Genomic DNA, 14,981 nt, shown 5'->3' with positions numbered 1-14,981 from the left:
ACAGCGAGCCCCTTCAACGTCCATTTACAGGTGTGGTTTGGATTCAAACCTCACCAGCAAATGGACAAAGCAGGGCGCTTTGTCCATCTGGTTGCACTATGAAAATCCCCCCTAGACATATAGGATGTCTACTGCAGAACTAGAAATGGGAGACAGACTTCCCATCCAGCTAACTTAACCATAAGATTGTCTTTCCTCAATGTAGCCATGTAAAAACGACCTGATCCTTCCTGTCTGTCTCTCTGCTCCCCATCGGATCCCAGTAGGTACATACTTGCCTCAAGCTGTTGGCATTGCGCTTCACCCACATGAATGGAGATCCAGCAGACAGAAGAACAGTACCCCTCCTGGTGATCCCAGGAAGAGTTACCCCTTTATGGATGGCAGTTTCAGTGAAGATGACTGGGAGAAGCCCAGCAGGTATGTGAGGCTTGTAAGAAAACGAGGGAGAAGGATGTGTGTGTGTGTGTGTGTGTGTGTGTGTGTGTGTGTGTGTGTACATTCATATGGATCTCAAGGACGAGGCATGCCTACATGTCTTACCTGACTCCGTTCGATTTGTCTCCCATCCTTCCTCCCAAAGGAAGGGGTCAATGTCAGCTTCAACTATTCCTGAAGGAATTTGACATGAAAACATTCAGATCTATTTATTCGTCCACATTACAAAAGGGACATGTCGTACAGAGAGCTCAGGCCTCGCCTGTGTTTTTAGAGAAGAAATGGAACTGCAAGTGGAATGCTGGGCTAGTCTGAGGAGTGGTCATTTTATTAAGTTGGATTTCTAATTGGAATGAAATAATGCTGGCATTTAGAAGTCGGCGTTTCACCTTTTCTGAACGCCCAGGCTTAAGTTTCATTACAGCGGGGTGTCATCTTAACAATGGCGTTCAAGCGATGGAGAGAAATTTAAAAAACCTTTAATGTGTGGCCCACATTTGGTCTTTTGGGTGTTGACTCAATGGCAGTCCATATCTGCTAGGTATGTGTAAGGCCATATAGGAAAGCAATCTAGGGTGGATGCTTATACATGACGCTGATTTTTATCTCTATCCTATCTATTCTGTTTGTCTGATTACCAGTAGGTATACAAGATTACATGCAAAAGTGTGTCCTGGTGATGTTGTCACCAAAAAGTCATTTCTAAGTTCCTTTTTCACTGGTGCAACGTTTTTACATGAGCAGGAATCCAGTATTGCAGATCTGGAATCTGATCTATGCACTAATGTTGTTGGAAGAGCTGTGTGTGTGTGTGTGTGTGTGTGTGCGTGTGTACGTACACACACGCACACGTAAAATGGGGTTAAAATAATACTAAGGTGCAGCATGTTAGACATCTGTAAGTGTGTGTTTGGATGAAGCCCAGGGTTCAAATTAGCAAGTATTACATGGGAATGGAGGGCGAGGGGAGAGGTACCAATTCCATAAGGTTTTGAGTGGCCTATGCAGCCTGAACTAATCCCACTAATTTTCCAGTTTGAACTAGAAGGGATTGGCATAGTCCTCATATGGCTCGTGGGTGCCAAGTGACCCGAATCAGTTTGCTGTGATAACTCAGGAATCTGCCACCTGCAAATGGCCTAACTGCTCATCACTCTGCTGTCTTCCACACCTCAGCAGTTCATCAAAGGCTGCCCAACCACAGACCTTGCAGGTTGCTTTGACCTTAGACTCCTTGCCATTCCGTTGGGTTACCTGAGTTGCTGTGGTTTGTGATGGAATTCTGAAGTGCTGGCTACATCTGGGTTGGCAAGCAGCTGTGAAAACAAAGTCAGTCTTGGTCCAAACAAGACTCTGTCCAATGGATAAGGGAAAGTGGGCGAGGATGGAAGAAGGCAACTGCATAAAATTAAAAACACGAACCTTCAACTCAACATTCCCTCTGTTTGTATCACAGTTCTTTGTAGTGTTGATTCATTAAAACAATAATCATTTCCTTGGCATGAATTTCCAAAACCATTTCATATGACTTTAGTTCATTTTTAATTGCTGCTCTCCCTTTAGCGATCTAAGAAGTGACATGGAAATGTCCACGCAAATGAGAAGCAGGCGTCGCAGTTATGCACTTAGCCATTTTTTAAGTGCCGACGAATGATAATAACCTATCAAAATGCCCATTGCGAGAATAGCTTATTTGTGTGTGGAGAGAGGCATTGCACTGCTCTGTGGTCTTCCTGTCAGGCCATTCAGTGTCAGGGTTGGAGAACAGACTTCACCTTCCATACCGCAGTGGCACTAAGTGCAGCGGTTTGGTTTTCCCTCAAGGGAAGAAATGGCAACGAATCACAGAAAGTAAGGTGGCACACCAGTAGGCTCACCCACTTCTTGTCTCAAGTGAATGGAGCCATTTGAAACTCAAGCCTGCTTCACTCAGTGGAGCCACTGGCAGAGGAAGAGGAGTGCGGGGGGAGCGCACCGCCCCTGGCAGTGTGATCCCGGTGGGGTGCCATCGCAGCTGCCCCCCTGCCCCCAGGACGCGTGCCAGCCCCGCCCCTGCCTTCTCTCCGCCACTGAGTGGAGCCCCAAACTGAGTTCAATATATCTGGGTTTCCCAGGAGTGTGGTTGAATGTTTAAAGCATGGGGTGGAACGTGGGGAACTGACTCTTATATACAGGGGGAAAGGACTGTTTTGCCCCCTTTTTACCCCAAAAAGAGAGGGTGGTGTGGATATCAGCAAGCACAAACCTCTCTACTTCTTCAAGGGAGAAGTATATAATGAGCAGGGGCAGCAGAATAGATTAGCATTTAGATTTATTGAAAGTATAACTACAGACCAGCGCAAATGAGAGATATAGGTCCTGTTGAACCCTCTGTATATTTCTGCATTTAGTGTTTAAATTGCTTGCCTAGTCTAGGGGAAGCCATTTTATATACATCATTTTTTACATTATATACTCCCACAGATACCTGATGTATTTCTCATTTTCTCACCACGTCTGTTACCCTCTGTGTTTTTCTCTCTCTTCTCAGGTGTTCTGTGTCTCAGATCTGAACTCTGTCCCATCCGCCTTTGTACTAACAGTCTCTGAGGCTCCTGGTTTACCCATAATGCATCCTTTTTTTCTTTTACTTCTCTATTTCACCAAAACGTCTTCCTAAACCTACAATCTTCCTACAGGCACTTTTTATTTTACCCTTTTGAACGTGGCATTACTACACCAGTGTAATTCTTCCTCTTGAAGGACTTTTGCCCTGTTAGTGAAAGTGCATGGAGGTTTTGTATTTGGACTCTCTCTTGCCTGAAAAGTTCATATTGTTTGCTTTTGTATATGAAGACTCTGCCAAGTCTCTGCTTTTACTGGCGAGCCACTTGCTGTAGCCTTGCGGCTTCCACCCTGCTCCAGAAGAGTGCTGACAATCTTTGGTTCCTACGTTACAACAGATATCCCAACCGCCAAAATGGCCTTGAGACCGCACATGAGGATAATTTTTGGCGTGTTTTTGGAGAAGCTTTGGAGGACTTGGAAACATGCGGCCAGTCTGAGCTTTTGAGGGAGATTGAGGTAAATTAACCTTTGAAAGCAGAAGGGGTGTCTAGCTGTACCACTTCTAGTAAGTTCCCCTCTCTTGGTTCTTCTTGAGCTGCGTCTTTCTGGTTGTGATTGAGGGGAGATGGAGCTAATGGCAGGGTGAACAGAGCGCTCTATATTCCCCCTTCCCTGCGTAGTCAGAGTGTCACCCTTTAAAAAGTGTGCTTCCTTTCAAGGTAATATCACTAGAAGCTTATAGTACACATCTTGAGCAGGTTGAGCAGGTATTACAAGGGTACAGGCACACAGGAAGGTTAGACCTGTTTTCCCCAAAATCTATATTAGCCTTTGCCAGCCTAATCCAAACTAGCACTGCTCTCCCAAGCAGAAAATTGGGATTTTCATCCTTTTTCTGTTTGTCAGAAGCATGGCTCCTGCATTTCAAGTGCTTGAAGCGGTCAAATTATCATCCATGTGTAAGGCTAGGTACACATAGCAGTTTAAAGTGGATTAAATGTTTATTGCATTGAACACATAACATTGTCCCCATCTAAGTGGCACTTCCCCTGTTTAGTTCAGATTTTCCCAATAATGCAGTAAGGAAACAAAAATCCTACATAAAATTGCTTATTGCCCAACTGTGGACATACTGAAGCACATGATGGAGGTGGGTTGAATCTTTCATGTGCCTGGTGACTTTTCTGGGTGTCATCTATCACCTGACCCCTCTACTTCTGTCGGTGAGGTGCTCCTCGGTTTGCTGTTGATGGATCTGTCATGACACACACTTCATTTGTTCTTAACCCACTGTTTTGTGCAAGTCTGGTATATCAGAAAACTTGGATCTCAAAAACAAAATTTATAAAAGGGTGACAGGTACAAGTAAACAAATACCTGCCTGCATGTCCAATATGGACCTCAGGTTTTTCAAACTCAGAGAGGGTGAGTTGCTGGTGGGGCTCAAAATTCAACTTCTTCTTTTTTTAACCTACTCTTTTGTGCAAATCTGATGTATATGAAAACTTGTAACAATTTTTGTTAATGGCCACACATGCAGGTAAACAAATAATTTTGTGCACGTCCACAATGGGCCTCATGTTTCCAGAACTCTGGGAGGGCGTGGAAGTATTAATGGAGGTGAGGGAACAACAACACACACTGCGAATTCATCCCACCAAGCACCACCCACTAGCATGGATGGGAAACACTGAGATAGCATTCAGTTGAGAATGCTTATGGATGGATGGACAAGTACAAAAGTGCACATAGAAAGAGCAAATCTGTTTCTATGGTGTGCATCTAGCATTGGCCAAAAGAAGAATCATAATAGGGCAGTAAGTCTTGCCATGATATTGTGGTGCTGTGGCCAGTTCCCATAAATTGCAAGTGCACGGCCAAAATTTTGTTGTCCATGGGGGCTGGCATTTCTCATATATGCCAATTCAAGTGAACTCATGGTGAATCCTGAGCAGGCTTTGCAATTTGGCAGCATCCCATAGTAATGGGAGTCCTGAATCATCCTTGAGCGATGGCACCCTGTTCTCTCTCTGAACTTTGTCTTGCCAGCGTTTGTTTGGGTGGGAGGTTCTAGAGCAGAGGGTGCAGGAGTTGGGACATCCATCTTGCCTTGAACCTTACTGTTCATGCTGCTTCTTGCACCGAGCTTACTGTGTTCTCTGTGTGTGTGTGTGGTTGTTTTTTTACTTACCCCTCCATAGGCATCCATCATGACAGGGAGTGTACACAATCTAGACCTTGACGGGGGCAAGTTGCTCATGAACTCTGTCAACCAATCAGGACTGAGCCCACCAAGGAAAGGGAACACCAAGAGCTCAGGTGAAGGGAAGGGCAATGCCAACGTCACTCCCACCAAGAAAAATGACAGGAATTTGGAGATTAAGATGATGAAGGAAGAGATCCAAGAAATCATGTCTCCCACCCCTCTTGAGCTGCACAAGGTTTGTGCTGAAGAATGGTCTGGTTATGGGTTTTAAGACTGTGGTGCAATGATAGGATAGAGGTGGGTAAAGGACTGAAAAAAGAATAATCTCCAGAGGCGGATTTGCCCCATTACTAAGTTTCTGGATAAATGTCTTTGAGCACAGGATGGCAGGGCATGGAATGTTCTACTGATCTTAGTAAGCAGCTGGTGTCCTCTAGTGGGGACAGCGCCCTCTTCCTGCCACTCCCTTGCAATGCACCCCACACACCTAGCAAAACTGCAACGGGGTTCAGGGGTAGAGCACATTCTTTGGATGCAAAAGGTCCCAGGTGCAACTTCCAGCATCTCCAGGCTGGGCTGTCTGAATCCATAGAGAACCTGCTGCTGCTAGTCAGTGTTGGTGATACTGAGGTAGGTGGACCTAATGAACTGGCTTAGTAGAAGACCGCCTCCTATAATAGGATGGCTTTGCAGTAAAGCGGATGACACACACAGGTAAACAAGAGTATCATGGCAGGAGTAGCACAATGGCATGCAATCCATGGACACACGCCCCACCTCCCGTGCAGAGGAATGCTTACCATTGCACCAAATTCTCCCAAAAGGCTTTTGGTGGTTCGGAAGTCTTTCAGGCATTTTGCTAGAAACCAAACATTCCTGTTTAAACAGCAGATCTTCATTCTCAAGGCTGACAAGGTAGTCGATTTAAAGTTGGAACAGCGCCTACCTCCCCAAGCAACAGGATTGCTGGTTCACACGCAGAGCCTGAATGTGTGCATTGTGTCTGACCAAATGACCTTTTCTGATAGCAGTGTTGATACTCTCCCAGTAAAGATTAGTAATTAAGACTACAGTACTAACCCCACTTACTTGGGACTAAGCCCCATTGAATTCAGTGTGGCTTGTTTCTGAGCAGGCATGGTTAGGACTGCGCTGCAAATGTGTTCTGTTCCTGACCCCACATTCCAACTAGGGATCATTATTGGGAGGTGTGTTAGAGCAATGTTATCACCTTATCCTTGTTTGTCCTGTGCCCTAGTTCTGCTACTGATGCTTTCTTGGAAAACACTGGCCATTTTCCTACTTCTGTGCCACATGCCCACACGTTCACTCTTGTCGCATCAGCACTGCACTCGGTTCCTGTGGCTTACGGTGCCGCTTGAGGAGAACACAGACCTGAAGCTGTTGTTTTACATTCACCATAGCTACTTAGTGACCGAGTTTGACATTTTAGGCTGAAACAGCTGAAATTTGCAAAAACTTCAGAATGAGACCCTCATTTATTCTTGAATCACTGGGGGGGCACTTTCTCCTCATGCTTTGTCCTCTGTTTTTGCTGTTCATACCAAATTAGACTTTCCTTTTCAGATAACTATTTATAAGGATCCAGAGACTGAAGACTTTGGATTCAGTGTCTCAGATGGCTTGCTGGAAAAAGGCGTCTATGTGAATATGATCCGCCCAGATGGGCCAGCTGATCAGTGTGGACTCAAGCCCTATGACAGAGTACTTCAGGTAATAGCTATAAATAACAACAAAAGGTTTAAGAAACCCAAATGGGTCTGTTTCTTGAAGAAGAGCTTGCATCTGGGGCAAACCACCTGGGTTCATACTAGTGGCTGTTGGAATAGTCTGTCTAAAACGGTACACCCTCTTTTTCTTTCTGTCCTACTGCTGCACAATTTCACTGATGGAAAGGTTTCTGTTTTCCTTAACCAAGGGGATGCCACCCTTTTTTGGGCCAGGGGGCACATTTGGAATTTTGACATAGTGCCATGGATGCCTGTCACAAAATGGCCGCCATAAGATGGTGCAGGAAAGGGCAAGCCCAGTGCAAACAGGAACTGTGAGCAAGAGGAGCAAACAATCTCTCATGCATTGTGGGCTTTTATAGAGACCTTTCATGGGCATTACAGGATGTACTAGCAGGCACGCTGGCAGCCAAGGGCACTGCGTTGGCCACCACTGCCTTAACCTGTCCTCCAGCTCTGTGGCACAAGCCATTCATACCCACATATTTTCCCTCAGGTGGTGGCTCCCTGAACTCCTTGTAGCTACTCCACAGGAAAAAGCCACCTTAGACCTTCAGGAGCCCCAGTGAAGGCTCTTTATTAATGCATTGGCACACCTCGCTGGCGTTTCTGGTGGGGGTAGGAAAAGAAGTGACAACTTGAGGTCCAAACTGTTTTGTCGGCCTCTCCTGAGGCAGCTGTTTGGACCAGAAATGCTGGAGGCAGTTGGTACAACCCCCCTCCCTGCTCTGCAAGCAGTTACATTCATTATTTTAGAAGTCTTGCAATTCCCTGAAGGATTCTTTTGCTGTTCCCTTCAGCATTTTAAAAAGACTTTATTGGCTGTGCCACAATTAACTCTAACACATGTAGGGTCAGTAACTGGAAATCTGGCAACAATAAGGGGAGGCTCATTTGTGCTTCTTATGGTCCGTAGCCAGCTGGCCTGCTGCACCGTTGTTCTTTCTCAGCCTCAAATGAAAGACCAGCAGAAAGAAGGAATTGGGGGAAGAGCGGAGAGGGGGGACAAAAAAAAAAGTAATTAGACTGCCAGCCACGTTTCTGCAGAATGTTGGCAATGTCACAGCCTGCACAAGCACCAAAGTGTTCCCCTTGAACGCATGCTAGACCCAAAGAGGAACCATGAGAAGAGGACTTCAGTATCTCTGCGTGGGACACCACTGAGGAGATGACCTTGTCGTCACTTCTGTATGATGGTCATCAGGACTGTAGCTTGAGGCGGTGGGAAGAGAATCGGCCTTGCATACAGGAAGTCCCAAGTACAGGGGTAAAGCAACCACCGCAGGCATTGTCTCTGCGGGCACCCTGTCCACCCAGCTGGTGGCAGAGAAGCAGTGCTGGTTTGCAGCAAGATCTCACTGGATTTTTGCGAGATCTCACTGGAAACCACTGCCGTTGTCACCTCAGGTAAGGGAGGGCATGACAGCATGTTTCCGTTTGGCCTCAGGCATCGAAAGGGACATTGCCCAAGTGCAATGCCAGCATCTCCAGGTGGGGCTGGGAAACCCTAGAGCACAGCTACCGGTCAGTGCAGGCAGAACTGAGTGAAACAGATCAATGGTCTGACTCTGTAGCATCCTAGTTAAAGGAAAGTGTTGAGCCAGCAGTGGTCCATAAAGAGCTTTCTAAAGGTCAGAAAAATATAGATGGATTTGTTTGACCTATAAAATCTTCATCCAGATGCAGAGGGATGGAAGAACTTACCCTAGAGCTGATTAACCTTCCTTGGCCTCGGGGTTGCGTTCAAGGTTGGGCAGCCCTCTGGGGGTTGTGTGCCGTTTTCAGATGCACCCACTTGCAGACGCTCGTCGCACAAACATCTCACAAAAACCCACATCTGCAGATCACACAGAGACACACAATGCGTTCTCTCTTACACCATGCACGCGCTCTCTCTCTCTCTCTCTCTCTCTCTCATATGCACCATGCACTCTCCCATGTGCTGACATATCATGCTCATCCTCATGGCAGCACTGGGCTGAGAGGAGCTGGGATGGAGAGAGCATCCCTTGTTTGTCTCAGAGGCTACAGAAACAAAAGGAGTCATCCTGCCTCAACCACTTGGTGCTTAGAATATAAAGTAGCCCTTCATTGTCTCCAGATGCTGTTGCTTCCGAGTGTGTGCAGCAAATCTTAATATCCACATCTGTGCTTACCGTAAACTTAATTTAAATCCCACCTGCCAGTTTGACTGATTGAATACCCCGCCTTACACTGTCAGCTAAATGCAAAGAATGTCAATCCGTGGGTTATCTGTCCCTGGTAGCCCTAATGAAACTTTAATTGAGTTAGGATAAAAGGTTTGTCCACAGTTCCATCAGGGATGAGGAAAAGGTAAATATTTTTAAGACAAAGAAATCAGAGAGGCTCCACCCTTAAACAACCTCATCATAAGCGGGGAGCCTTTTCTGCAAGATGAAACCCAACTGTATTATGGCGCTATGGCGCCTGACCACTTGGGTTTTACAAAATACATTTCTGGCCCCCAAATCATTGGCTGGAGAACAGAGTAGCCCCACAAGGATACAGCAACAGCTCACCATCCCCAACTTAATGCTTCTGGTTAGATTTTTGTCAAAAACTGTCCCACAAAAAGAGTACTGTTTGATTGGATGTCTTTTCCATTCTCTCACATAACTGAGGAATTGAATGGCTCCAGGAATGTGGTTTCCTGGATTTTTCTGCCATAGCATAGCATAGCATAGCATAGCATAGCATAGGTTGGTTTGGCCTATGTTTTATATGTAGCAGAACAGCTCCCAAATTACAATCTATTGAGTGTTCAACATTGACACAAGTTTAAGAATATAAGAACACAATATGAGCCTGCTGAATCAAGCCAGTGTCCCATCTAGTCCAGCACCCTGTTCTCACAGTGGCTGACCAGACAGATAGATGCCTGAGGGAAGACTACAAGCTGGATGTAAATGCAACAGCACTCTCACCACCTGTGATTTCCAGCAAGCGGTTACTTTTTTAAAAACAACAACACAGTAAAAAAAAAATTGTGTCATTTTCCTGTTTTGTTTTGTGTGTGTGTGTGTGTGTTTCCCATAATCCACTGTGAGTTTTCTCTCATCCCTTCAGGTAAACCGCATTCGAACCCGGGACTTTGACTGCTGCTTAGCTGTCCCTTTGATATCTGAAGCAGGAGACAAACTGGACCTGGTAATCAGCCGGAATCCCCTGGCCTTCACTGCCAAAGCCCAGCTCGATGAGGATTTGCCAGGCCGGCAGCCTCCTAGTGTGGAGGTCAAGGCAAACACACAGACGCTCTGAACGCTGGGTGGGCTTGGCATCAACTGTTCTTGAGGTCCTGTGGGGGTGGGGGCAAAGGGGTTGATGGGTGTCTGTAACACTTTTTTCGGTTTTACTTTTGCACTGGTATTGTGATTACTCTGTGTAATGTAACTTGCCATGAAGAAATGGGTTTCCCTTTTGTCGCATCTTGAAGCCAGTCAGCCTATGCCTTGAAGGCCCAAGCTGAGACAGACCAATGGAAATGGTCCCGCTTTGGCCAACACGGTGGGTGGGATGGGCTTCTGTTGCCACTGGAAGCAGGAAGCAGTGCCCAGCACAACTCACCTGGGAGAGAACATCCTTTGCTCATGGTATGAGCTTCTCCAGCGAACGGGGTCACAGGGCACCAGACTATCATCTTTGCCCCTGTCTTCGAAGGGCTTGGGTACATGGTGCTATTTCTTGTTGTTTGCTTTGTTAAATCATGTACAGTGAAACTTAATATTTAACACACACACACACACACACACACTGCTTTGTTTCTGTGAAAGGCCACCCCTGCACTACCCCATAGCTTTTCCTTAGCCCACGGCAAGAAGAGCCTTTTCCCAGTTCACAGCCACACTCTCCCAGATCACTGTGGTGCTTGGGATCAACCGAGAGCAGAGTTTCCCCTCGCAAGTTTTATGAAGTCCTGAGCCATTTGTCACAAAAGACGGGGCTCAGGGATGTATTTTTTTTCTCCCTTGCCACATCTCAGGCAGCCTAAACACATCCACCACTATTTGACTTCGAGACAATGTGTGCTTGTTTTCTTCCTTTCTTCCTTCATCTACTGTGTTTTTCTTAGACAGCACTGATGATACCATACACAAAGGGCAGGAAACTGGCTTTTTTGGGTCACCAGTAACCTTGTGTGTGCCTCCCTCTACACACACACACACACACACACACACACACACACACACACAGCACCAAGAATCTTTCTCTTGGTTGAACCATGAGTCTGTGAGTGGGCAGCTGAATGTGAGTCACTCACATAACCCTCTTTGCCCTGACCCTTGTCCCCCCCCCCCCATGGGAGTGGGGAAACCCTTGTATCTCCTTGTCACTGTTAAGCATGAGACATCCTCTGCGAGATTGGTATTGTGTCTCCCAGTGCACCCCCTGTGGGTCGTCCTAGTGCAAGTGCGTGCGTTTGTTTGTTTAAAAAAACCCCACTGATGATGAGGGTTGACGCCCTGTTGTAACCGGTCATAGCAGCAGCCCCATGTTTTTAGTAGTTACCTTCTCCTCCCTGGCTTTCTGAGCACGATGCCTATGTGACCCTCTGCCTTCCACAACTGAATTCCGTTGTAGTGATCATGGATGTGATATTCACATTCTTTGGATGATCTGCCTGCAGCAGGTGAGATGGACTTGCAACTTAAGGCCATGATCTCTTCCTTTCCACATGGCAAAAATGCCGGGGCTTGCAAATCTCGCTTCGGCCAGTCCAATGGCCTGTGCTAGGGTTTCTGGAATAGCACTTTATTGTGGTGGTTTTTTTGACTGTCCCCCTACAAGGGAACTTGAGTAAGACCCTGGAAATGGGAAACTGGCTCCTCTCTTCCTTTGTATGCCCTTTGTTTTCTTTGGTACCGTTCTGATGCAAATTAAGATGCCATGTTTTGGTATGGGTAACCTTCTTCGGTAGATCAGTAAACCACGACTGGTTTTCAGATCTGAGCCTAGATTAAGCTGTGATTGCATCTACTTCTCTCTTTTCCTCTCTCTTTCTTTTTAATAAAAAATATGCTTATTCATTTTCTGGGCCACATCAAAGTTTCCGTGCTTTCCTTAAGATGTGCATGGAGTCCCTTTGGGGCTGCATCTAGCTGTAGCCATTTTCTCTTCTCAAAGTATGCAATATTCCATACCATGGCTGCCATATAACCTAGATAATGTGCCATAAAAGAAACTGGAGGGTATTGACAGTTGAGCAGAAAAAAGGGGTTTTATATGCAATATTCCCAAAATGGCGGAAGCTCAGCGTGGCTTCAAATAGGTTTTTAATGAAGACTTTTAATAAGGCTTTAAAAAAAATGGTCCGTTGTATCCCTTCCTATGCATTTTGAATGATACGAAAATGAAATGCATTACTTAAATGTGTATTTTTATCCATATATTAGAGTGTATTCCTTGTAAAGTATTTTTATACGCTAATTTTCTTATGTATCTATGAAAGCACAATATTCAAAGAATATTTTAGTCCTGTTTTGGACCTATTTGTAAATCTATGTATTTAAATGGTATTGCGATTACTTAGATTTTTTTAATTAAATAAAAGCAAAACAAAACAGGTTTCCTGTTTTCTTTGAAAAGTTGGCATCTAAGTGATACTTTGCCTTATCTGTGGTCTATCTCTGCTTGCGCTTGGATCTCTGCCAGGCTGCCTGCTTGAGACCAGAAAGTAATCTCTGCATCATCTCAGAATCAACAGAAGAGAAAAGCAAAAGCTGAGGTTAACTTTAGCCAAAGGAACCACTTTTAAATACTTGTTGATTTTGAATGTGAGTTTTAGTGTGCAATCCTCTACAAGTTTACTTGCAGGCATGTCTTATTGAGTCTGACAACACTTACTCTCAGGTAAGTGCTTGCAGGATTGCTGCCTTAAGCACATGCTGAGGTGGGCAGCTCACCTCCTTCACTGACAGTCTCCAGTTTCTTCTGCCTCCCAGGGAACAAGAGCAGACCTCCAATCAGAACCATTAAGACATAGCTGACTTCACGTAGTAAGTCTGGGGTTGTCTCATGCTTGTGGCTGGATGGAAGCAAAAACGACTGTACTCTCCCTAATTTTGTATTATGCCATGCTCCTGTGACAGCCATTTTGTGACTGGTGCCCACAACACATTCTCAAAATCCAAAATACATTTGCTGGTCCAAACCAGCTGGCAAACCCTTCAGATTTTACATTTGCAAACGTGGGGGAACAGCCCTTATTGCTTCTTTGTCCTGGTAGCCCTGGGTACATTCAGAAATCTATCTTTCATCTCATGATACTGTTCTAGTTGTATCTGTGCAAGCCCACAGCAGACTCTGGGGCAGCTGAGCTTCTGCTAACATCCTTAACCTTGTTTTGTTTAGCATCCAGCCTGATTAGCTCAAAAGCTTGCTCACAATATTGTGACACTTTGGTTGGGTCCCAGTAATGCGATTTCCATAGTATGCATGTAAACAAACAAAACACAATACTTTCAATGCATCAGCAGTGCTACCCAACTTTGAACACTGATTTTGAATGCTCTTTGTTATAGAATTTAGCATAATAGTTGAGATAACATTGGAAGAAATGAGTTATTTTTTGTTGATCTTCCATTGCCATCAGTGGTATTTTAAACACTTTGGGTTGTGGTCAACAGTCTTCCATGTAGCACAGTAGTGGTTTTTTAAAATAGGGAAGGAACCATTCCTGGTCGTTGTATAACTCATTCCTTAAAGAAGTTAGTAACACAGAGGCATTCCATCAATGTTTAGATATGTGAGACTATTTGTATGGTAACTATGAGGCTGTAAACTCATACACAAAGGGGCAATAAAGGGGGGAGGGAAGCCTCTGTGTTGGACACACACTTTCTCTCTCACCTCTTTTCCCTGACCTCAACACCCTCCCGCTCTTCTGGTTAATGTTCAACAGGGAAGATTTCTACTTCCAGTAAACAACTCTTTATCTGTGATCTTTGGCCTGCTTTCTAGGCTGGTATTTGTAACTGAGCAAAGACCTTTGGAGGTTTGGCACTTGGCAGCAGATTCCTACTGGCCTCCTGGAGAGCTGTGTAGAATGCTTGTCAACAGTTAACGTGCAGCAAACATGGTTTCAGCATTCGTGGAAGGTGACTTGCTGGCTTTCGCAAGCACTGTCTACAATCCTCTACAAGCAGAGGATTGACTGACTTGTGGTACAATAAAAGCAGAGTGTGTTGCACAACAAGTACAAAGGCATTTTGCTGCAAAATGTATAGGCAAGGTCACTTAAGGACTTCCCAGATCGGAGAAAAAATGTGAGATAGCAGAGATGTGAGATGCATTGCATGGCTTCAACTGACACTTCATCACCCACTAAAAAAAACCCCTGGCCTTGCTGCTGTAGGATTTATTTATATTTTTTAAAAAAATTAAAAATAGCCAATCCGGACTATGCAGGATTTCTAGACTGATAGCTACAGTAGTGTGTGTTTTTTTCTTTTTTTAAAAAAAACCCTGAAGGTGCTCCCTGCATATGCAATATGTGCTTTAAATTCTCCCCATCCAAATGTTCAAGTATGTATTAGGTCAGGGATTGGATTTGGTGCAAAAGCTTCTCAATGCAGAAATGTGAGTGCCTAGCACTAGACAGTTGACCAATTGCTGCCTTGAACATCTCAAACTGCTTTCCATGTCTGATAACAGGAAAATTGTGGCATTACCACTGATCAGAGATGGTCCCTGGGTAAGATCCAGAATTCCCTTCTCATAACTGATGGGCCCTAAAAGTAGCAGGTTGGCATGAAGTCTTCTGTAGTAGGAGCTTCATTCTTCTGTTTTTGCATCATCACTGCAATATATGACTGCATCTATTCACGTGATGTGTAGTGCATTCAAGTAATTTAGAAAGATGAGGGTAGAATCACACTCTCCCTTTGACTTGCTCCAGGAACTACTTTCGGGTGGGATTCAGTTACATACCAGAAAAGTCAGATTGGGCAATTAAAGTTGATGTGGCAGTCTTGTGCAACAAACTCATTTCTCCCTCACAAAATTTTTGCATTGCACTGAGG

General features: G+C 45.1%; 1 protein-coding gene across 8 annotated transcripts in view; it reads left to right on the top strand.

Moving 5' to 3' along the window:
* GRIP2 (glutamate receptor interacting protein 2) overlaps positions 1-12,521 on the top strand; it is a 379,568-nt gene extending 367,047 nt beyond the window's left edge. For 7 of the 8 annotated variants that reach the window (XM_083491282.1, XM_083491280.1, XM_083491279.1 and 4 more), the window contains exons 20-24: positions 264-420; positions 3,381-3,501; positions 5,187-5,426; positions 6,779-6,925; positions 10,030-12,521. In XM_083491282.1, coding sequence (XP_083347408.1) covers positions 264-420; positions 3,381-3,501; positions 5,187-5,426; positions 6,779-6,925; positions 10,030-10,221 — 857 coding nt within the window. In that variant the 3' untranslated portion in view covers positions 10,222-12,521. Of the gene's footprint in view, positions 1-263; positions 421-2,968; positions 3,502-5,186; positions 5,427-6,778; positions 6,926-10,029 lie in introns of all 8 variants that reach the window. The other variant, XR_014522913.1, reaches the window with a different exon arrangement.
* Positions 12,522-14,981: the final 2,460 nt, after the last annotated feature.

Source organism: Podarcis liolepis (assembly GCF_965112155.1).
Source record: "Podarcis liolepis genome assembly, chromosome: 2".
Lineage (NCBI taxonomy): Eukaryota > Metazoa > Chordata > Lepidosauria > Squamata > Lacertidae > Podarcis > Podarcis liolepis.
Note: the sequence above shows the minus strand (reverse complement) of the source record. Positions and strands in the feature narration are given on the sequence as shown.